Consider the following 24,085-nt stretch of genomic DNA (forward strand, 5'->3'; position numbering starts at 1 on the left):
GAGCCACCGTAATGTCTCCCGCTCCTTTGCGCTCTGATTGCTTTCCTTCATTGTTTTGGCCACAGAATCCTTTCAGCAGCACAATACACACATTTGACAGAATCCCACTTAGACTGTGGGGCTTTCAAGGAGCTCAAGAAACCAGACGACATTTCGCTCCTCGGTGCTCTTCTCGCTAGAACCCAACCTGACCGACTTTTTCTCATTCTTGACGAAAACAAACCAGAACATTAGACGCCGTGTTTTGGTGTCTAATCATAGCTTGCATATTTGGAAACACACTTTACAGAGTAGCAGCAAGCCTGCTGCAGGAATAGTAATTGCATTGTTTCTGTGGTTACCCCAACAGCCAGTTGACAGCACAGGTAAGGTGTCGAGCGTCTAATCCGGCTCAGTTGCAGCTGCAGTCATGACAACCATTTGCATGATTTGGAGAGAGGTTCTGTGATTGATTTGAGCTTTTTAACGTAGCAGAACAATAACACGCTCGGCTGAAGTATCACAGTATAGCAAACTAATTAACCTCCTGTTCAGCTGTCACTCTCCTACAAGCAGGTCTGTGTTATGTGTGCACAAAGGCTTTTGAATTCAAATGACAAATTGCAAACTTTAATCCATTTGCTCCGCTTTGTGATGTCACAGGACTTGAAGGATCTGGTGCTAATGTCTTTGGAGACACTGGTGGGTCCAGTGGAGTCAAGGGAAAGGCAACTGGTCATAATGTTATGCCACACTGGAGTACGTGGATGAGGGATTCAGTCCACATCAGTCTTTACGAGAGGCAAAAGAAGATGTTTCCTCATCACTTGTGTCAATTTAGGTGTCGAGAAAGAAAAGTAGCGGCCATGATTGACTGTAAAATAGAAAAATCAATCGTTTGTTGTATTTGGGATTCAAGGTCTGCTCTCCCACAGATGTAATAATAACAAAAACAAAAAAATCACAACGGGTCAAGGTGATTTATGATTTTCCCGTCTGAATCTTTCCTGAAAAACAATTTAGCCTGTTGCTTATTTAAACAAACAGAAAAATAAGAATTAAAAAAGAAGTGTTTTTAGTTGGTGGTGCAGCTTGATTAATTCAAGTTAATTACAGGCGCAGCAGGTCTTGTTCAACAAATTTGTTAAATTAGTTTGCCGACAAAAATTGACTTCGGGAAATTCTAAGTTGAATCCCAGTGAGGCAATTTTGAAAAGAAAACACAAATGAATCCACATTATTTCTGACCTCCTGTGATGTGTCAAAATTAGCAACATCTGAAGAGATTCAAGATTACAGTAAAAAAAAGAAATAAATCAATAAATTATAATGCTAATTTAGAAATATTACTCATAAGTAAATGGGGGAAAAAACAGAGCAACATCTGACTACGGTGCCAGTTTTAGGAGAATCCTCTCATTCAAATAACACTTTTTTTCTCCTCAGATATGTTGGCAGAGTCTCGCTTGTTCACACTTTTATTTTTCACCTCAGCCATTTGCGGTTCAGATCTGTGCATTTCTAATTTGCCATTTGAAAATCTGCATATTAATGCCTCTGGAAACAGAAAAGTCAACGGTAACAGCAAACCACACTTTGCTGCGATCGAACGCCAGCGACTCATTATCGACTCTAAAGCAGCGTTAGCCGTGTTCACTGGGTGACGAATACATTCAAGCTTTTGTTGAGTGAATAAAGCAAAACACCACAAATTCCTGTTTGCTGTCTAAATTGATGAATGACATGTTTTGTCTCAAATCATTCCGGATTATAAACGAAAGCGAAAAAACAAAGGGTTACGGTGCAGGTCTGAGCTGCTGTGAGCGTGTGTGTGTGTGTGTGTGTGTGTGTGTGTGTGTGTGTGTGTGTGAGCTCGAAGGGGAAATTCCTCTCTCATGGATGGGAGTTCTTCCTGTCGTAGAGCTCTGTTTGTACAGCCTGGCTTTGTCGGGATATCCTACCCTGCCCATGTCTGAGTGGGAGCGAGGGAGGGACAGACGGTGAAAGAGGGCACCTACACGGGAGGACGGAGTGGAGAAAAAAAGAGGGGATGCAAAGAGGAAAGAAACAGCCCTAAACCTTCGCAGAACAGAATTTGCGGTGCGATAATTGATGTCTGTTTGCGAGCGTGAGGGGAAAGCATCAGCGTGACCAGACGGCCTGCAGCTGAAGGGAGTAGACTGCTGCCGTCCACGCTCATTCTGCTGCTTTCGTGTTGTTTTAGTATGTTGGGAGACGGCTGCTCTCTTTTAGTTCTCTCTGCACCTGCATATAGAGCAGCGGATGATTGAATATTTCAGTGAGAGCCTGGATACAAGAACGAGAACCTGACTTGGCACAGATGTTCGCGGGGGCTTGTTTCTTTGAAAATTAAAAAACAAAAAGTTAGTCTCTAAGAAAATTCAAGGTAGACTTTTTTTTGTAGTAAATTTGATATTTTTATCACAAATACTTTTGGTGTCAACTCTTGTGTGATCGGACCCATAAACGTCATATTTACTGGTAATGTTTTGATCTATTTCAAGGCCACTGTAGTTGTCGTGGAAAATTAAGTTTTTAAATGTTTTTACATAGTTTGAACAGTAGAAAACATACGTTTCCCTGATCTCCTTCTTTTTCTTTTTTTTCTGGTAGACATTTTTCAAAATGGCTGCCATGGTCGTAACAAAAAGAATTCAAGTCAACAATGGTTCTTGACAGTGGGGGTCGCAGTTAACGACCAACTTAGGTTCACTAAACAATGGTAAACAAGAATCCCAGCTTGGCTACTGCTAATCTGCTGACCACATAAAAAAAAGAGCAACTATGACTTAGCTGCTAAACTATTAAAATTTAGCAGAAGCTAACACTAGCCCATGAAATGGGTAAAAAGATTAGCAACTGTTGCTAAACTACCAAACATATAAAAAATTAGTAGAAGCTAATGCTAATCCACTAAACATGTAAAAATTAGAAACTCTTGCTAATCTGCCAAACATATTAGAAACTAGCAGAAGCTAACACTAGCCCACAAAGTGGGTAAAAGATTAGCAACTGTTGCTAAACTGCCAAACATATTAAAATTAGCAGAAGCTAATGCTAATCCACGAAACATACAAAAATTAGCTCTGCCAGCTCTGAGCTGCAAAACAAAGAAAAAGCTCCAGTGGAAGCTAAACCCAACTATGAAGACGATGGTTAATCAGTTCCAACCTCTCTTACAGTTCATCTTGCCACATATTATCACTTTAAAAGTTGTATAAGCGAAAGACTATAGTTGAAAGCAGGTGACGTGATAAAGATCATCCAAGTCATAATTATCAGTAACATTTTATGGCAATAATTGATCTAAAAGGGTCAAAAACTGCGGCCATTTTAAAAAATGGCTGACAACATACAACCTGAGCAAACATACTTTTGAGCTTGTATCCAAGCTTGTATCCAGACTTGAAAGATTTTTACACTAATATGCTGAACTTTGATCACTTTGACCAATCACAGAGTGAATGTGATTCAAAATGAGGCATTTATATCTGTTCAAGAGGTTCAGTCGCTCACATGAACTCAAGTTGAAATGTTGTAGAAGAAGCTCATCTGTGGCTCCTTGGACGCACTGGAGGTGGAGGAAATCAAAAATCCACTTCCTGTCTGCCTATAGAGGTATGTCTAGTAGCTTGTTTCACACTGTGGGGCAGTTCGTCAGCTGTGTCAAGTATTGTTCTCACATTTTTCATGTAGAAAAATGCTCAGTCTAGCACTGCAGAACCCGTTCCTCCCAGATCCACGAACCTTTCAGAAGTCAAAGTTTTTATGACGGCCTTCAATACTGCAAAGGGGTACATCTAAGTGCAAGTTAAGACGTTGCACTAAATTCGAGAGCAATCTGGTGAAAATCAAGTTTCAGGTGCATTTTTTTACAGCACAAAACACTGAAAAACTGTAAGGTAAAAGTTTAATGAGGCAAATGGATATTTTACTGCTGACTTTTGACTCGTCTGATGCTGCTGTGACAAATAATTAATCACAAATGTCTGCAAGGCATATCATTGGCTGGTGAACGTGATGACCCGAAACATCCGCTGCTGTAAATTTTCAATGCTCAACAAGAAAAGCTGGCGTGCAGAAAATGACAAAAATCAAACATTATGAATGAAATAAAGAGCTAATATTAATTCCACTTGATTGGTTTTAACAGCTGGAGTGTTTAGCGTATGAACTCTACGCTCTACATTGTTGTTGCATCGCTTGTCTTGGATTTCTTAGGATCTGTGAATGGCGGTGAGCGAAACCTTCATTCATTTCTACAGTAAATATTTTCTTCACGTTTAATTTTTGGCCATTTTCGGGGGACTTTAAGTGTAGTTTAGATCATCAGTGCTGCAGTTTGTGAGTTTGGGTTCCCGTCTCTCTGCAGAGCAGTTCAGGTGTGTGAGAGAGTTTGAGGGGCCTCCATGTCCCACTTCTCGTGCAAAATAAGAAAGCTGTGTATGTAACTGTACTTTCCATGCCACCCAGGAGACTGGTAACGCAAATAAGAGTAACAACTAAGACCTACGGTTAGACATTTTTGTTGCATTTCTTCTTCTGAAAACCTGGAAAACTTGTGACATTCCCAGTTCAGGACTTTTACGTAGCTCGGAAACAGAATATTGATCATGGACTAGTTTATACTGCAAACAATCTGTTTTTCAAATCAACTAAATCCAACTTACAAAGCTCAATAAAGACTGTTAATGCATCTGAAGTGTTATTTCACAAAATAGGAAAACAGACAATACTCAGATTTGCCCTCATTAAAATGCTAAACTATTTATATTAGGAAGAGCTTCTGCCCGCCAAGTAATTTTTTTGTTTTGTTTGCAGTTTTGCAAATTGCGCTGAGCATAAGTGTTCCTACTGTTGGTGTCGAGTTTTTTTGTGTTGTGGAAACCGTAGTTCATATAAAATCCCAAATCTGTTTTTAGCCAGTGACTGTGAGCTCACCACACCAAGGCTTGAGTTTAATGAGTCTGTGTTCACTCTGAAGTTACGCGCCCTTCTCTCTCTCCTCTTCCTCTTTCATCACCGCTAATTTCTGAGGTTTCTCTTCGTCGACGTCACAAATTTATTCCGCGTTTGATCCTCAGCCTGACGTCTTAGAGCCTCCCAACGTTTTCCCAGTCGGCCGGAGTGTCATGCTCTCTGTGTCCAAGGGCCGGGAGCCGGCGCGCCAACTTCCTTTCTTTCTGTGTAGGATGTGAATTGTCACGTGCCTGGTGAGACCCTTCCTGGTTGCAGCCAGAGCGGTGGCAGGTTTCCATGTGCACAGCAGGTGTCGTGACAAAAGTGATACGGTAAATGATTTGACGTGTTGCCAGCCTGACGTGGCACGGTCAGTTTTTCCTTTAGAGTCCTCTGATGACCGAGCCGCTTAATTGGATGCGAGCCACACATCATGGATCCTCGAACCCCCACGATATCACCTCTGCAGAGTTAAGTGGGAAAACTCTCAGATTGCGACACGTGTAGTGGAGAAACGCTCGATCCTCTCCTTGCAGACTCAATCCAGTCTTAGTCTGGCGCAAAAGGCAAAGGCCAGTCTGAGAATCTCATTCAGGGTTACCAGATCTGACTGACAGTTTCCAGTCCAAAACTCAACACAAAACCCGCCCAACTCTTAGAAAAACAAAACAAAACAAAAAAACATTGACTGCATTTATAGAGTTGTGACAAATCGCAGCGTTTTTGTTTGTCCTTTATTGTGTTCTGAGCAGAACCAGACGCCGCCAGGACGGAAAAGGACTCGACTTCAAATCACGATGTTGCCCTGGCATTTCTCCTCTGCAGCATAGGCTGTTGATCATTGATGATGTCACGCCAGACAGCGTAGACGTTTCAGGAATAAATAAATTGGCTCATAAAATAAGCAAGAACGTGGCATTTTATTAAAAGTTTTGTGCTTTTCCGCCACACAATTACAACTATTTTGAAAGAAATTTTCCTCTGAACACTTTCTAAAAACCCACTAAATGTTGTGCAAAGCAGTCCAGATCTCAACAACATGCCCAAGTCTGTTTTTCCTTCTTCTTCTTCTTCTTTTTTTTTTCAGCCTAAACTGGCAACATGGATCTCATTATTTGATCATTGTCAGCAAAAATAACTCAGGGTATCACAGGATCGACGTAAAAATCAAGCATTGATGCTTGTAACATGATCTTTTTGCTTTCATTTAAAAATGAACTTCTGCAGTATGAACAAGGGAAGCTACAACATCTATTTACAATTTTAATTTTAATTTTAATAGACCTAACGATACCAAAAAATAAACAAGCAGCAAACATTTTTTAGCTTTGTGCAAGGAATAAAAAAGTATTTTTGTCGTTCTGCTTTGGTTTCCGGCCTCTTCTTTGTATTTTACAGTTTGCTAACTGTCGTCAGAAAACAGCATTATCTTCATAAAAGTGATGGTTTTAGTTTCCATGCCTTCTCTGTTGCCTTTTTCTCCAAACGGCACTGTGGTGCCGCCGTTCAACCAGCTGACCGGCAGTGCAGAGAAGCATGTCAGCTGGATAAAACCCCAGTGCGGCTTGACACCGGTAACCGGCCCCGCAGCTGCACTGACTGTTTTACTATTTGTTGTGAAGGTGAAACTGATGGTGAGAATGACGACTTCCACACTTTGCGCCACAGAAAAGCCCTGCCGGGTTTCGTCTCTCTGCTGAAAAGCTAATTCCAGCTGTCGTCTGCAAAAGTTTAGATGAAAAAAAACCTTTTACTTCGCTGTTATGTTTCCTTTCTCTGTTTTGAAAGGGGTAATTTTCCTTTCGCCACACGTAAGAGCAGAAGAAAACTCACAAAAACCTTTCCATTAGGTCAAGTCCTTGTTGTCACCACTTAGGTCTTTCATTCCACACACACAGAGAAAAAAAAACCCCAAACACTTTATGTTGTTTGTGTTGGAACAAAGTCCACTATGTATATTTTAATCTCTGGCTGTGATCAGCCTCTTGACGATGTTGTTGTAATGTTTTTTCGTTGTTTCCTCAGACTGTGAGGTAACTCTGCCTCAAACCGCCTCGCATCTCCTGACATCACAAACGCGCCATTGTCTGTGTTTGTGTGTGCACGCAGTCGCAGGAATTGCCAGGGCGTTGCAGACGACTCTCTTCAGACACAGTTGTTGCTGTGATTTTTAATTTGGTAACCATGGTTACTCAGATCCTTTCTGACCTGCAGACAGGAGCCCGATCTGCAAAACAGAGCCGAGTACACACACACACACACACGCACACACACACACGCCCTCTTCCCGTATCGCGGCTTCACCTGGTGGCACGCTCTGAGAGGAAGTGAGAATATGTGCGCCGAGGAGGATAAATAACAGAGAGCATCGGGGATGAAAAGGCTGGACTTCCTTCAGGGCTTCACCTGCCATTAATAACAGTTGGCAGGCAGCGAAGGTGAGGCACCTCCAGAGGGAGGAAGGAAGGCAGAGCGAGGAGGCTTGATTGAAGAGGTGATAAAGTTAGGGAGTCTGCCAGAGGGCCGAGGCGCCCGAGAGTTTTGTATTTGTGGATATTAGCAGGACCGACCTGACTGTCCATCAGCTCCTGCAGCGTTTCCACTAACGGAGCATTTAACTCGACTCTGCTGCTTTGTTTAAGCTCTTTATTTAGTTGTGCACTACCACTGGGAGGTAGAAGTGTCCTAATTCATCGTGTGGAGGGTTTGTTGAAAGGTGAGAAGATGGAAGGCGTCCCTTCAGCTCACGTTGTTTCTCAGGGACACCCACCGAAAAGTCCAGTTTGATGCAAAGTACAAGTTATGTTTTCTTTATATCGTGCAGGTTAAAGTGCTTCACAGTGAAAATATGAAAACACCTTAAAGAAATGATTATATTTTATTTCATTGAATGTGTTTTATAGCAGTTAAAAAACAACAACAAGAAATCGGTGGAACAGAGAAAAACATGTGCATTCATCACCAAGAACAAAATAAATTGTTTACTACATTTCTGTTTGTAAAAGAGTAGGAAGAAGTGAACACTTATGTAATCCCACTATCTCAATCGAATGAAATATATTACCCGATGTTAATATTGGACTCTAAACAATTGCAAAAAAAAAAAAAAAACTATCTAAGAAGTCTACTCAGATTTTCTAAAATAAATAAATAAATAAATAAATCAGTAAGAAGCAGAATTATGCATTTTCCAGACACATAATGTCATTTTATAGCAACACACGGTGTCACATTCACTTGTAATAAAAACTCTCTAAATATCAAACATGACATGAAATAAATATGACTCCACAAGTTCACACATTGAAATTGGGTCCTTGTCTGTATGAGAAGCTTTCTAATACTCTTACTTTAGCGCGTCATCACAACAATGCTTCTCATGATGCCGTTTAGAACCGTTCCCAGCTTTGGACTGAGAAGAAGTTTGCATGATGTTCTCAGCAGACTCACGGTTCCTCTGGGGGCTTGCTAACCGTTGATTCAGCAGGTAGCAGGCAGGGATTCCTCAAACTTGCCTGAAAAAAACTAAAGCAACACTGCAGGTATGTTCTTGGTGAAGGAATTACATTATGTAACATGATGTAAAGCTAGAAAAGTCAATTTCACATTACAGCCCCTCCTTTCTAATACCTACAACTCATATTGCCCATCACTTTTGGGAAAAAATGATTTAAGCCATCATTTTTAGTAAGGTACTGTAGCAGGACAGAAAAACATGGCTGGTTTCAGGGAGACACTATGATTGGCTGCTGATATCAATCAGTTTTTTCATCTCTAACTCCTCCTTCACTTCCTGCCTCCGGTTCTGATTCTGCCTTTTGGGTCTGGATGGAATCATTAGGATTTGAGGCATTTTAAATCTCGAATGAGACTTGTGGAAAACTCTAAACTGCACAATTTGCTGCTGCAGGAGAATCAAGTCGGGCAGATATCAGTCCAACTACATAATAGAGGAGCAATATTATTAGAGTCAGACTTTGAGAAGAGGGAGAAGAAACAGCGGATAGCTGAATACCCGGAAAAAAAGAAAATTCACACATCAGTCACAGCCGCAGCCTCACCTAACAATTTTCCCAAACAAATTTCTGCCATTTCTTGATATTCTTTCTTTTTTTTTCTTTTATCAAAGATTGTCTAAATCTGCAGTCAGTGCACCATAGATTCCAGTTCTTCTCTGAAACCATAATTTTTCTCCAATTATTATTCCTTTCTGCTACGTAGAACATGAAGAATTGCTGGTACAGCTTAAGGAACCGTCCATCATGAGGGAGGAGGGGATGCTCCAAGCCAGCGACCTGCTGGGTCAAACTTTTTAAACTAGTTTTAATAACGAACTAAATGTGATTTCAGATTTTCTCGGTTGCCCTTGAACATAGCATCTGAGATGCACTGCGGAACAAAATTAGGTCACAAACAGTTGGACAAACTGTAAATAGAATATGACGAGAAGAAGGCGAAAAGAAAAGAAAAACGGGGGGCAGTGAGTGTAAATACTTTTGCAACTTGCGCAAGAAGTGCGTGGAATCCATCCTGCTGGAGTCGAGCACCCCCATGGCATGATGCTGCCACCACTGTGCGATGATAACATTGGGATGAAGGCCACACGCACTGCATGCAATTACTTTGCCTCCATGTAGCTAATGAAACATGAGTCTCCAGGACTTTGGCTCATAATGTAACGTTGTATCCCCTGTTGTATTTAGCTCAAATTAAATGTATTCCAAACAGAATCAGTGTGTTGATAGTCAGCCGTTTAATCCCGCAGCGTGGATGTAAATAATGAATTTGGTCGGTTCAGAGTTTTAAGCCAAAGCGGAATGACTCCAGCTGGTATCTGCGCTCGCTGCCAGTTTTAATGAACTGGCTTTGAGCCCTTTGCCGCCCCGTTCTGCTCATTATCTCCATGATTTCTCTGTGTGTGGGTGTTCTTCCTTTTCCCTTCCATGATTTTTATGATCACCTCAGCAGTTTTTTTTTCTTTTTTTGTTGCTGTTCGTATTCCCCCTAATCTACTGTCTCGAATCCTTTTGTTTTATCTGCAAAGTTCTTTGTTTTCCGTCTTTGTGATTAGCCTGCAGGAGTCCCACAAATCGTCACTCTGCGACTGCAATATTTCTCTGATCCTTTATGGCCTTCTTCTGTCTTCCCCGTCCCTCGGCTCACCTTCTCCTCCCATCTCCTCATCTGTTGCAGCAAATTCCACTTGAAACAAAGCCCTGACTCAGAGCTTTTGCCATATAATTTTCAGCCCTCCAACATTTTTGAACTTTCATGCCAGCCCCTTTATCTTCATGGCCGCTCCTCTTCCTCCCCCATCTGTACCTCACTTCACATCTCCCGTAGCTCCTGCACCTGTCACCTCCTTCTGAGCGGTTTCTTCCTCCCACTTCCACCCGATGCCTGTGGGCTGAACGCTCTCTAAACAAAGACGTGACTACACATCCGTGTAGCCTTTTAGACGAACCTTAAACACAACGCACATGCCGGAGCTATTTGCATGACAGGCGCTGGTGTGATTCACAGAGGGAGGGACTGGTGGGTGGATGAAGGGAAAACGAGAAATGGGGAGCGAGACGGAGTTGTAGTGGAAAGTGTTGGGCTGAATTATTCATCGCTGATATATACGATGGAAGAATGCGTCCGAAAGGAGGAAGTCGCGAGTAAAAAGTCGCCCCCTTATCTCCCAGGAGTGAGATATCTCAGTGAGCTCAATGTCATCGTTTCAGGACGTCTGGCGTTCGGCGACGGCAAACCCGTCGGCTGAATTTATCTCTGCTGCAAATGCTTACCTTTAATAGAAATGTTCAGAGAACGGGGAGGAGAAATGGACTGCTGGAGTTATAAATGCAACAACCTGATATCGATCCAGCTTGACCTGCACACTGCATTGAAGCCTGGGATTAAAGGAAGGCACATGGGAAAAAAAAAAAAAAAAGAAAAAAATCTGTTAAACTGAGAAGGGTATTTTTTTCTCGTTTTTATGCTGCAGGTCAGGATTTGCTTCATGAATAACGTTTGCTGCTTGTCGTTATGTTACAGGCACACAATGGAAACGTGGAAGCTGAAAACCTCATCGCCTCAAATCCATGAATACACTTTTAACTATTTCCTTCTCAGCTGTTTTCGGGCTTGCTTAACTCGTGATTGCTATGTTTGTCTTGATGTTAAACATTGAGCGATGTGCGAAAAGGCCTGAAAACATTAAGTGAGAACATCGAAGCTGAGAGTGCAGCTGATAAAAGTGACAGTTTTGAAACTTCATCAGTTCTTAGCATATTGGGAAAAAAAAGACAAATGTCACCCAACTCCAATTTGTTTTCATAAGGTGAGGAAGATCAAGTCAGAAGGAAGGTTGTTAGACAGCAGCTGAGAGACCTAGCAAACCGGGACTCTATGCAAAACTTTAAAAGCGTTCTGCGGCAATGCTAGTGTGTAATTTTCTGTAAAAGTCGAGCTACATAAAAAAAAGGGTAATTTCTGCTTCTGTCATGTTTTGTAGGTAGACATTCGGCCCAATATGGAGGCTTCAGTTCGGGTCTGTAGTCTGTTCCCACTGCAGAGTGATGGTGGCCTCATTGAAGAGACAAGGCCTGATCTACAGAGATTTCCAAATGAGTTGCGCAAAGACAAGAAAAAGTTATATGTGGGCATGCAATCTACAAAGATCGACGGCTCAACAGATTACAGAGCTCCACATTTAAATGAGGATTTTGCGCGAGTCACTGGGTGTCATCACGGAGAGCGGCCGTAAAAGAAAACGAAGCTGAAAGTCAGCATGTTTGACATGTGGCAGTAACAGTAACAATAATACAATTAATTTAAATTAGGGTACAAAACAACAGTAAAAACATTTAACGATCAATCGAAATAAAGCTCTAAACTGCTGCGTTAAGCTGCGCAGGTCTAAAACAGATGCAGCACTCTGGTTCATGTTTGGTAAATCGCATTGTGGGAGGTAAATCGTTACATTTGCATAGCCTCCTCCTCCCAGCATTTTGCTCTTTTTGATGATCAGCAGACAACCTAAATTTAGCGCGCCTCATTCTGCTGCACAGTCCCGTTTTGTGCATTGTTTGTACAACAGGTTTGCGCCTGATGTAATGTTTTCACCTGCTTTTATACCGGCAGACTTTTACTAGACCAGAACCCTAAAGTAGAAAAAAAAACCTCAGCAGTTTGAATGGAGCTTAAGACTTCAATGTACATCAGATACAAAAGCGACAAAACTGCAAAAACAAGAGGACAAAACGACACTTAAAACACACCGTGTCTCTCTTTTTTTTGTTTGTCTTCTCCCAGAAATCTTTTTCTCTGGTGTTGGAGGCTCTGGACCACGACAACGACACAGCAGAACCAGGTAAGGATGAGCTCTTGTTTTTAACGACCTTCTGAATTTGACAGCATGCGGGGGGAACCGTCCGATCGATGCCTGAGACTGATCTCTGTTGAATCCAATTGATCGGAGCTGAATTGGGGCGTCCTGTTGCCTGTTTGACTTGTAAAGGCCAAAGGGGCATTCGTTGTAATTTGGTGTGAAATAAGTGAAACCAGTACTGTTTTGAACATTACTTGTGGTCCAAAGCCTCAGCACAACTACATGCCTTCATGATTAGGTTTTTGTGGGCTTGATTAGCTTTTCGAGTGCTTAGCATCAGGGTTACTATTTGGCATCACTTGTGTCAAACCGCATCCGCAAAGAGGCCAAAGGGCCTTATTAAAAGGCACAGTTTGTACCCAAATCTTGTCGTTTTATGAATGTTTTCAAGTTTCTCAGTCCTAAAACGCTTTTAACAACCGAATGTGCGTTCTTTTTTTTAAAAATCAGCATCTTTAAGGATTTTGCACTGTTTCTTAATTTATGTAAACAGCATTAAAACCTTCATCACTTTCCCTCCTTCGAGTCCAAGAAAGCTGCAGCTCCTTAGTTTAGCTTAGAGCAAACAGCACAAGTGCTTGTTTACCAGACTGTGCGGTTTGACATGAAGAAACAATGTGAAAACATTCTTTGTGTCTTAATGTCTGTGATCACACAACTCTACCCTCACCCTTTAATTTCCTGCTCGTCTCCTTTCTTTCCGAACTCTCCTCGAGATGTGGAAAAGCTCCTCAGCGGGAACCGTGAACCGCCCGCTATAAAAAGCAAAGCACAGAGATGAGCAGACAGATGCTCCCGCGTCTTCCCCATTCCTATCATGCCGCAGTCCTCATTTCCCACTCATCTGGGAAAGAGGGCCGACTGCCGTCCGGACTGAGCGGAGACTGGAATAATGAAAAACTAGGAACTGTGCCAGACTTGTTCTCCGTGTCTCACCGGCTCTCCTGCATCTGTCTTCTTCTCGGCCCTCCGGCGCTAAGCTTACATCTGTTTGCATTATCTTCCATTTCCACCTGAGCCTCTCACTACCTCTCACATTGTGGCTAAAGCTGCGGAGTAGGCCGGCAGCTTAGCTCTGCCCAAACGGTAGCGGTCTGAACGGAGTTATCGGGTCCTGCTTCCAATCAGGGAGGATTACAGGAACCAAACTGGAGCTTCTGAAATACGCAGGCGGAAACAATATGATGTTCTCCCATCTCTGACTGCATGACTTTCACAGAGGTTATGTCAGATAAGACGTAGATTTAGTGCAGTATGAGCAGGGAAGGTCGTAGCAGACATTTAAATCAAGTTTGAACTTTTATTCGCAGCTTTTTTATTTCGGATCAGGCCTTTTTTTTTGGTCCTCTTTAAGTCCAAGCGTCATGAAATGTATGCTACTGTTGTGACATCAAACCAAGTCTTATTAGTACCTTATGGTATTATTTGACTCTAAACGGATGTTTCTGATACTTTGAAGTTATGGCTTCATCTTTTCAAATATCTCATCAGAGGAATTCTTCATGGTGTTGATCCGTAACTAGTGTTGTGTTTTTTTTTATACAGGTATTGTGTTCTTAATTATCACACATTAGCTGTGCAGATTTTATTCCTGAGGCAGAGCCTCAGGTTTTTAAACTGGTTTTTAAGAGTTGCTCTGCCAGTAGCTGTAGATGAGTTTAGAGGAGCAGCTTTTTTCTCGCAGCGGTTTCTTGAAAATCGTCACACATGCATGTTACTTAAATTGCAAGTTGTCTCGTCTTTTCCGTTTTGACGAGTGGCTGTTTTTGGCAAGAGAAATATAAAATTATGAAACCCTAAGAAAAGTTCACAAACATTGCAGCGTACTAAGCAGAATGCCAAGAATAAACACAATTCTTCATTTATGTTCACCATAATCTAGAGGGGTGCCAATAAATGTTGCTCCACTGCAACAAAATCACCGAATAATAAAACAAATTGTCAAATTAAATGTTTGATTACACAAATTACTTGCAATTTAAGAGTAATTGCAAAGAGTGTGCAATTAATTTTTGATGTTTTGGTGTACGCCGTTTATTTATAGCAAGTCTGTGTCTTTATTGCTTAAGTTTGTTGCTTTCCTACTTGTCGTCTTGCCTGACGATCGACTGCATTGATGGAATGAGCTTTCGAGAGCATCGATTTGGCATTTATTAAACACAAATATCCTTCAAGCAAAAATAATAATTCACTCCCAATAAGAATTCATTGGCAAAGGTCACACAGACCTTTCCTGGTCATTATAAATTTGCTTCAATGGTATCAAATTTGCTCTTCAGCTGGCGTTATGTCCTCGTTGTGTTGGCCTGTTTGGTGCATTTAAGCAGCATCGACGCCGAGCTCAAAGCTGTGGAGAAAAACCGAAATCCAATATTGGAAGTTTTTTTAAGTTGGACCAGCTTGTCTTCAGCGTTCAGCAAACACATTTCGGCTGCCTGCCTCGCCCATGTGAGGGTAATATTAATGAGGCTGAAAAGACGAATTGGCCCCATACATCGAATAAAGAGTGGGACAAAACAATATCCGTCTGATCCTATCTGCTTCCTCGGGTGTATTGATTTGCCGGCAGGTGATCTGGAATAACGAGTGGGAAAGCGGGTGCTTTCTCTCCTGCGGGTATTCTCAGACATTTCCGAGGGCAAAGCGATTCACAAAGCTCCGAGGAGGTTTTTAATACCTGCAGACATGCTCTGTCGTCGTATTTCTTTTGTAAAGTTTGACTTCCACTAAAGGTTATTGCTTCTTCAACCTGCTGTGTTTAACATCTCTGTCTACGGCAACCAGGTTTGTTATTAATCAACCTGATCTAATCACCTCACGAAGAGAATCCTGCCCTGTTTGCACGCTTCCCGCTGTGTCGCACCCTAATGATGTTATTTCTTCTTCTCTGGTGGCGGAGAAGTAATAATGATCAAATTAACCCTTTGACACGCCCGGTTTATAAAACAACTTAAAACCAAGGGTGCACTGGGGCTGATTGATGAGTGTTTGTGGTGCTGGGCCCTCAGATTTGACTGCAGGCTCATTTGGCTCAGTGTCCACGCTGCCCTCTTTACTTTTAAACCCACACACGCATACAGTGAAACCAGTGTGTGTATGTTTTCATTCCTCTGTTTTCAAACCACAGTGATCTCATCTCTCCATCTGTGTGTGTGTGTGCGTGTGTGTGTGTGTGTGTGTGTGTGTGTGTGTGTGTGTGTGTGTGTGTGTGTGTGTGTGTGTGTGTGTGTGTGTGTGCTAGTCACTGCTGTGCTGAGTCTCTGGCTCTTTTTGCCTCTGGCTGTCAAAACGAGTCATGCACAAAGACTCCTTCTACTTTCGTCTAACTTCTCTTATCTCCAGATCTTCTCTTTAGCTCCTAAATACACACTTGTCGCATACATTGAGACACATATTCGCACCTCTCTTGTGTGTCCACGCCCTGTCAGGGAGCATTAGGCCAGGGAATAATGGCGCCTCTGGGAAAGCCCCTCCTGGGGGGCAGCCGTTGCCCCAGTGTTGCCCCAGTGGGGCTCCTCTGGCTCTCTCATGCCTCTCATCGTCGACCTCTGTATCAAAGGGGACTCATGCTGGAAAGGTTTTATTATTCGACTCATAATATCCACACTATCGAAGCTTTCTGAGTCTGATAGTTGGTAGGAAGTCTGATGGCAGGAAATGAATAGATGTTTCTCCGGAAAGATGAGTACATGTTTCTGTTTTTGTTTTTGTTTTTTGCTTAAAGGGGCGGTATCATGTAAAATCAATTCATCTTCTATTATTTTCTCATCAAAAACATAGCTGGAGGGATGCCTTGATTCCTTCATGCACGGTTGAGAAATCCTTAAATTTGCTCTGGCGGCAAAACGATTCCTCCACCTTCAGGAAGTCCTACGAAGACTTCCTGAAGGTGGAGTTTCAGAAAAAGCAGGAGTTTTTAAAATGGCATTAAATTGGGAAGAACATTTTTATCTTCTGTCATATGTATTCACAACTCTGAATAAATGAAGAACCCACTGCACTGAACTTAAGGTTACTCCACCAAATATTGATTTCTGAACTCTTCCTGAGTTAAAACATTAGTGTTGCTAAATAAATATAAACTTGATGTCTTTACATTATTTAAGGTCTGAAAGCACTGCCTCTCTTTTGTTATTTTGAGCATTTCTCATGTGTCTGCAATTTTTGCTCGAAATTGCAGACATGTTGTCAGTAGTTCATAGAGAAAAAGAACAATGTTCATTTTACTCAAACATGTGCCTATCAAAAGTAAAAGCGGTCTGTCTCTCAACTAGAGCGTATATTACACATATAGAACTGAAAGCAATATAGTTACTAGATGATGCTATGGAAAGGTCTTTGATGAAATGTTTTGGTGGTTTGAACTTGAATTGGACGCTCCAGCTGTTCAAAGATCCCAAGCAAACATCAGAACATTTTATTATTGATAAATAAACACTAAGCTTCTGGAATATAACTTTCATGTGAAACTGTGGGACACTTTCCTTGCTTTCAAAATTCATCAACTTGCACGCGCCAAACATCTCTTACATCCCTCCTGGTATTTGCATAGATTTACTCATTTCAAATAATATTTCTGCTGCTATTTGCTGTTGTTTACACAGTTTCATTTATTGTAAATACACATGCAGTTTGTAAGGTTTTATTCCCACTCAGATGCACTTTCTTACAGATCAAAATATGCTATTTTTTAATAACTCCACAGCATTTCATGCTATAATTTCCTCCTCTTATTGTACGGTTTGTTGTTCTTAGTTTTGCTTTTAATATATATTTTTAGGTTTTGTCTTTGTGAGAACCAACATGGCCCTCGACTGCCTGTCACTGCGCTGCTGTCAAGCCTGAATTAGAAATAAAGGATTTCCATTCTATATTATTATTCATTTTTGTCAGTGATCACCTCTCAGTTCCAGATTAAAGTTCTCCTCTGCACTCCTCCAGGTCAGCTGATTGAGCGCGTCCTCCTCTCCTCCATGCTGAACCCGGGTGAACAGTGGCAGACGTACCGCCACCACGGACGGATCCTCAGCTTGGAGTATCGGCTCCGCTTCCGCTGCGACTCCAACTACTACGGGCCTTTCTGCAACAAGTTCTGCCGGGCCAGAGACGACTTCTTCGGCCACTTCGGCTGCGACCCGAGTGGCTCCAAGGTCTGCATGGAGGGCTGGACAGGACCGGAGTGCAAAGAGGGTAATGCTGCCGTCGGGTTTTAGTTGACATTATGTGAACAGTCTCTTTCCTCTTTTCTTGTGTAAATGTTCTCTGTGAAGGTTTTCCATGAGAAATGAAATGCTTTGCTGTTTTATGCTGACCTAAGAAGCCCTGTAACTAAAAATGAAACTCTGCAAAAGTTAACTTATTATTAACTACTGCAAGTATATATGATATGTAAGTATATACATACTGAATTACCCTAAATATTTTGTAGTAATATTGTGATCACAATAAAAGGAACAATCTCTATTACTTATTTTTAGTAACTGTGGCATAACAGAGCAATCTGTCACGCTACAGACAGATTGCAGTCTGACAGAGCAATCAGATTGCCACAGATTGCCAAGAGCAATATATTTTCAAATATTGCTCTTGGAAAACATTCCCATTTTTAATACGCTTCATTCCGACGCCAGTCACAACAAGAAGTGTGATCTGTGTCACTAAACAGCACACAGTAACTGCATCTAAGATGATTTTCAAATTAAATGAATGTCTATTGTAACTTTCATTGAACAGAGTGGAGAAAATAATAAATCCAACAATTTTGACACGGCGTTATCAAACCAAAGACATGTATCACTTTGAAAGACAAACAAGAAGATAAATGCACAGCCATATGCTGATGTGGAATAATTATATGATAACTTTATGAATGACTGGTCCTGCTGATATCACCGGGGGGGGGGTCGCCTCACTCTGATTCGTCAGTGGGACGTCATTCGCCGTGACTCATCAGCCGGACGACCCGTCTCTGTGACCTCCTGGAGGTTTTTTTTGCAACGGTAAGAGTGATTGGAGGAAACCAAAGTGGAAACTATGGAAGGACACGCAGTGAGCTGGAGGACATCCTGCAGCTCTGCCCACCTCGCCCCGTCTCACTCGCCCTGACTTCCTCCTCAGCACGCCGCTGATTGGACCGCACAGAAGCAGGAAGTTGGAGAGATTAGCCTCGGCCCCCCGTTACCTCCAGGTTAACCTATAGTGCCTGTGAGGGAGTTTTCAGACTTTGAGAATTCAGAGTGATAACATTTACTGGCCACTTTGTTGACTCTGAATACATCTCACCTTTCATCAAACAACCAGTGAAGATGTAAAAAAAAAAAAAACTCAAACCTTCATGTGTTTTATTTTTCTTGTTTTGTGTTGCTAACTTACGTCACTGAAGCGTCAGGTTAACGTTTCTCTTTGTGTGTGTCTTGCAGCCGTGTGCAGGCAGGGATGCCATCAGACTCATGGTTCTTGTACTGTACCTGGAGAATGCAAGTACGTTTCTGAAACAACTACCAACATTGGTGTTGCAGTAACAACTCTCCTCTATCACTGCCATAAAAATACTAATAAATTCCCCTCATGACGTACAATTGCCTAACGACCAGACTTCCTTAAAATGTTTTATTGTGCTTTTGATCAGCAGTATTCCAGATTTTCTGAAGGGTTTATTTCTTCTTCCCCTGCTTTTTTTTGTTTTTGTTTTTACTCATGTTTTGCACATTGCCGTACTTAGCATGAGCATAAAAGGATAAAAAGCTCTAGAAATTTTCAGGCAGTGTCGTTTGCACGAGACAACTGAATTAAAAAGCAAAAAAAACAACAAAACTTTTGTGCAGTTTGTTAAAAAAAAATTATAATTTGTCCTAATTTTCTTTTCCCGGTGAATTGATAGGAAGCACAAAACACAGGAACAAGTTTAGCTCTGCACAGAGATGGCAAAACGTATCAAACTATGTTGGACTTTGAGTTTATTTCGTTCCGTCTTATGTTTCGTGTTTGTTTCTCTGTGTTCCTGAGTTAATTTTCCCTGAGTGCCTCTGTTTCTGACATCACATGTTAGCACACCCCACAACATGCTCAAAAACATCAACTGCACTGAAAATCTGGTGACAAAAACCATTTGAAGCTTAATAAAACTGTAATACATTAAAAAAATCCAGGAAATTGTTGATCAGAACCATTTTCAAAATGCTGAAATAAAATATGCTTTATTTTATTTCAGCATTTGGAAGCACAACGTAAAACTTTTGGGTTGGTTTAAATATTTATTGCTGTAGAGATTAAATATCACTGGTTGTGTTTAGAAGAAAGAAATAAGACACAATGTTTGTTTCTCTGCATCAATCTTATGCAGATTAAGTTGAAATTTATGCATTCAGTTTTCTTTCATTAATAATATTCTAAGATGTTACATTCTGAGATGCAATCTGCCCGTCTGCTCTGGTTGCAGGTGTCACTACGGCTGGACGGGTTCTCTGTGTGATCAGTGTGAGAAGTTTCCCGGCTGTGTGTACGGGAGCTGCACCGAGCCCTGGCAGTGTGTGTGTGACGTCAACTGGGGAGGTCTGCTGTGTGACAAAGGTGTGAAATGCTACAACGTTTCAAACTGTGATGAACCAAGCGCCGAGCGTCAGGAGGCCCTAAGGATCGAGATGTTGAAATTTGAAAGAATTTGAGTTGTTTCCGCTCACATTTTATTGTTTCAACAAAAGCATCAGGGATTAACAGAATATTTTCTGTATTTGTCAAAAGATTTTTTTTTTTGTTCAAACAGCAGAAAAATCTGAAGCCTGTACGACTTTTGGATGGATTACAATTCACACCCCGGATTACTTGGTGCAGACATTTTCATCTTTACACACAGAGTACAGAGTTCATCGCGGAAGCAAGTCAATCAATCATTAGTTGCTCCCGGAAGCAGTCATGATTGCGGAAGTTAACTAGTGATTGCTTCCGCAGTCATTAGCAGAGGGAAGTCTGCGCCTCTCTTCTTAGGCCAGTTCCTCCATGACCCAACCTCAGATCAGCAGAAGATAATTAAGGATTGGATTTTTTTTTTATCACTCTAAAACATAAGGTCAAACGCATCAACCAGTTCAGACTTATTCATACTCTGTTCACTGAACTTGGCTACAACACAGCTACAGTCCAGGTACAGAACTTCAACATCTGCATCACTTCTTATGACATCCACAAATGTTTAATCTGCCGTAGACAAATGTCTTTAAGCCTGACACCTCTTTTATTCTCTTTTGCTACTCCTCTGGCTGCTGACAAGGAAAACCTAAAATAAGACATTTAAAGATCAGTGTAAACATTGTGCACTTTTACAAATCTGTTGTTAGCGTTCATTACAAACATGGCTCTCCAGGCGTGAAATCAGCAGGCATCATCAGAGCGCACGAAGAGCTTCACAGAGCTTTGCATGTGGACCAAGGAAAACCCTGCCAGGGAGAAAGTGGTCTGTGCTGTTAGCTTGTCAGGCGTGGTCCTTTACACATGACTTATGGATTCCCGAACAAGATAAAAGGAAAAAAAAAACACCTGAAGTTTTCCAGCAGACTGTAGAAAAGTTAGATCCTCTGTCCAAGAGCAAGATCCTCTGTCCCAGAGCAATGCTCCGTCCCCTGGGCACAGGGGACGGAGCATTGTGGAGAGGAAAGGTGATAGCCTTGGGTAGAGTGATTATGGTGCAGCGCTCTGTGCTTGGTGTGGCCCTGAGCAGTTTCTGCCCATTCAGACGGGCACTTTAAAGGACCACAGAGAGACAAAGGAACTGTGGGAAACGAAGAAGATGATCAGGGAAGATTTTGCTTTATTCTTCCTTCATGGCAGAGACAACAGGCCCTGCAGCTATCTGCTGCACAGTCAACAGTGACCTGGATTCACCGTAGATTTTCTGCATCCATGTTAAACAAACATAGCTGGAAACCAATCTGCATTTTCATTGCCTCTACATTTAAACATGAGTGGGGTTTTTTTGTGAGTTTTGTTGAAACATTAAACACTATTTAAAAAAATATTTCTTCATGTTTCCAGATCTTAACTACTGTGGGACACACCAGCCCTGTAAAAACGGCGGGACCTGCACCAACACAGAGCCAAACGAGTATCAGTGCGAGTGCCAGGACGGTTTCAGAGGACGCAACTGCGACATCGGTGAGAGCCGCGGTGTCCTCTGCTTTGAACTGGCAGAGGACAATAAGAAGTACAAAGTAAAAACAATGTCAAAGTAACACATTTTCCTACCTGAGGAACTTTATGCTCACAAACAACGCTTAAAACTGCCTTGGTTCTCTGGCTGCCGATTCTGTTAGTCGTACCCATCCATGTGAGGAACAAGGTCATTTTCTCATCTCTTATCTTTGGATGGTTCCCTCCATAGAAGCCGAGATTCTGCTTGTTTCAACATCCGGAGGCAAAAATAGTTCAAACTGATTTTAGTGGAGAGAAACCCGCCCTCAGAGTAAACCTGAAACAACTGATCGAATAAACTGATTGTTGAAATATTAGTCAACTAATTTACTAATCAAATAATCGGCAATTAGAGCCACAAATTAAAAACAAAAAAATAAACATTTTGCATTTAAATTAAAAATCCCTTTGTCTGTAAATACGTTCTACTCAGAACTCCTCAAGGATCACAGTTTCAGCTTCACCTGGTTAATATTTTGTAAACTCCTTTATTAAGCACCTATCTGATAATCAAGTATTAATTTGTTAATTAAAAAAATAGTCAACAAATCATCCAGTCATGTTAAATCAAGCAGGAAATGATAAAGTATGTATCTAGTATTTTTGTTGCTGCGGATGCATCCTTTGCTGTGGTACTGCATTTTATGCAATACAATGTTTATGTTCTCATTAAAGGATTTTTTTGATACTGAATTAAATAAGCTTAAATAGTTAAATAAAACATCTACAAAATGATCATTTTTTTTATTCGATTGGTTGAATAATTGATTACTAAAATAATTGGTAGCTGCAGCCCTTCATGGTAGTGGTCATTTTGCAATGGGTGTGTTTTAAATGCTCTTTTTGTGCTAGAAATGTGTGTTTTAAATAACTGAACTGCTTTGAAAACCAATTAAGACAAACTGCTACTTATTTTTACGTCTTAATATTTTTGCTGATTTCTAGCTTTAAAAATGTGATGGGAGTCACCAATTCAAATTTCTGCAAAAAAAAAAACAAACAAACAAAAGAAACCAGAGGCGATCTATTTTTCAGCTTTGCTTCTTCCCTCCCACCAGTGGAGCACGCCTGCCTGTCGTCGCCATGCGTGAACGACGCCACTTGTGTCGAAGACCCCAACGGTTTCAGCTGCGTCTGCCCCGAAGGCTGGACCGGAAACACCTGTGCAGACGGTGACTGTCGATTCCGCACACATGGGAAGCCTGAGCCGAGCGAGAGAAAGGGGAGGGAGCTTTAAGATTGTCTGAGATTGGTTGTAATTGGATTAAAGCCACTTAGTGACTCCAATCAATCCAGTGGAGGAAGTTAAATCAGCCTGAACAGGAGCAGCCTCAACAATAATCAGTGCTCAGGCTGTGAGTGTGCGCGCATCACCTGCACCTCTGCTGAGTTGGAAAAACAGAAGCAGAACTGTGAGCTTTTATAAGGTCTTATTGGCATCAAATTGAGGGTTTAAAGTCTAATCCTTTGGTATCAAAGGTGGCTCCTTGGTGTGATTTCTTCCCTTCCAGAAATATCCGGACTTTGTCCGCCTCCGGCTGCCTGATGTGGTGGATTATATTTCACAAAAAGCAGCACCATATTGCCTCGCCTAAATTTTAAATTGCAGAGAAAAGCCAGGAAAAGACGGATCCTGAAATCGTTCCCACATAATGGCACAAAAAGCGCTTGAGTTGCGTCAAACGCAGAATCACACCGCTTAGTCACAGTGAAATATCAGGAGCATGGAGTGCACTTTTTTTTTTCCTTTTGCTTTTTTGTTTTTTATCCTGGTGTCAGATCACAACCAGACAAGTAATAAATGCTCCTCAGCGGGCTTTGTGAGCTCACGCTAAAACATCCGGTTGGCGTTTTTCATGTGCGTCCGTGAGAAAAACAGAAACGTCTGCCAAAGCGAATATCATTTCATCAAAGTTTGTTTGCTCTGCGAGCAACCGGAGACCACTGCTAAGCATAACAACAATTCACAAATACACACACGTGTTTAGAAAAGGAATGACATGTTGTTGTTGGCATTCGTCTTCATCAGTCTGCAGCACTGCTGCCTGAAGTTTTGTTGTTTTTTTGGGGTTTTTTTACTAGAAAAATGTGTTATACCAGACAATCTGACTTGAAGGGTTATGAACACCAGCTGATCATAAAAGATAGAACTCATAGCAGCAGTAAAATACCACATGATGTTCAGTAGTCGGCTTCAAGACATCTGGGGAGTTGATTCTCTCGGCACACATTAGAAACAGAACAAACCGGGGTTCCAGGGGTTTATTTCCAAGATCTCTTTCACTCTGGACTCAGCGTTAAACTTGAGCCAGAATGTAGATCTTCTTCGCAGAGTCTTGTATAGGTCGTCTGGGATTCTTTAAGAACGACTCAGCTGACGAGTGATGGAGGACTAGTGTCTCCCTGACTCTTTCCACCATTATCATGGACACCCCAAAGCCTGGCGGCTGCAGCGGCAGCGGCTTATACGTGACGTGCTTCCATTCAAAACAAGCGTGACTTGTTTATCACATAATTCAAAGGAGGCCTGGCCCAATGTCAACCTAACCTACTTTTTGGCTGGCATCG

The 24,085-nt window shown here is 41.7% G+C and overlaps 1 protein-coding gene across 1 annotated transcript in view; it reads left to right on the forward strand.

Annotated features, from left to right (window-relative positions):
• Window positions 1-24,085, forward strand: part of LOC129369941 (protein jagged-1) — a 51,609-nt gene that overhangs the window by 19,525 nt on the left and 7,999 nt on the right. Inside the window, exons 3-8 of the mRNA XM_055045617.1 lie at window positions 12,259-12,316; window positions 17,276-17,524; window positions 18,754-18,814; window positions 19,773-19,903; window positions 21,362-21,481; window positions 22,576-22,689. Of these exons, the coding sequence (XP_054901592.1) occupies window positions 12,259-12,316; window positions 17,276-17,524; window positions 18,754-18,814; window positions 19,773-19,903; window positions 21,362-21,481; window positions 22,576-22,689 (733 nt within the window). The remainder of the gene's footprint in view (window positions 1-12,258; window positions 12,317-17,275; window positions 17,525-18,753; window positions 18,815-19,772; window positions 19,904-21,361; window positions 21,482-22,575; window positions 22,690-24,085) is intronic.

This window comes from Poeciliopsis prolifica, unplaced genomic scaffold, assembly GCF_027474105.1.
Source record: "Poeciliopsis prolifica strain line A6 unplaced genomic scaffold, Auburn_PproV2 SCAFFOLD022, whole genome shotgun sequence".
NCBI lineage: Eukaryota > Metazoa > Chordata > Actinopteri > Cyprinodontiformes > Poeciliidae > Poeciliopsis > Poeciliopsis prolifica.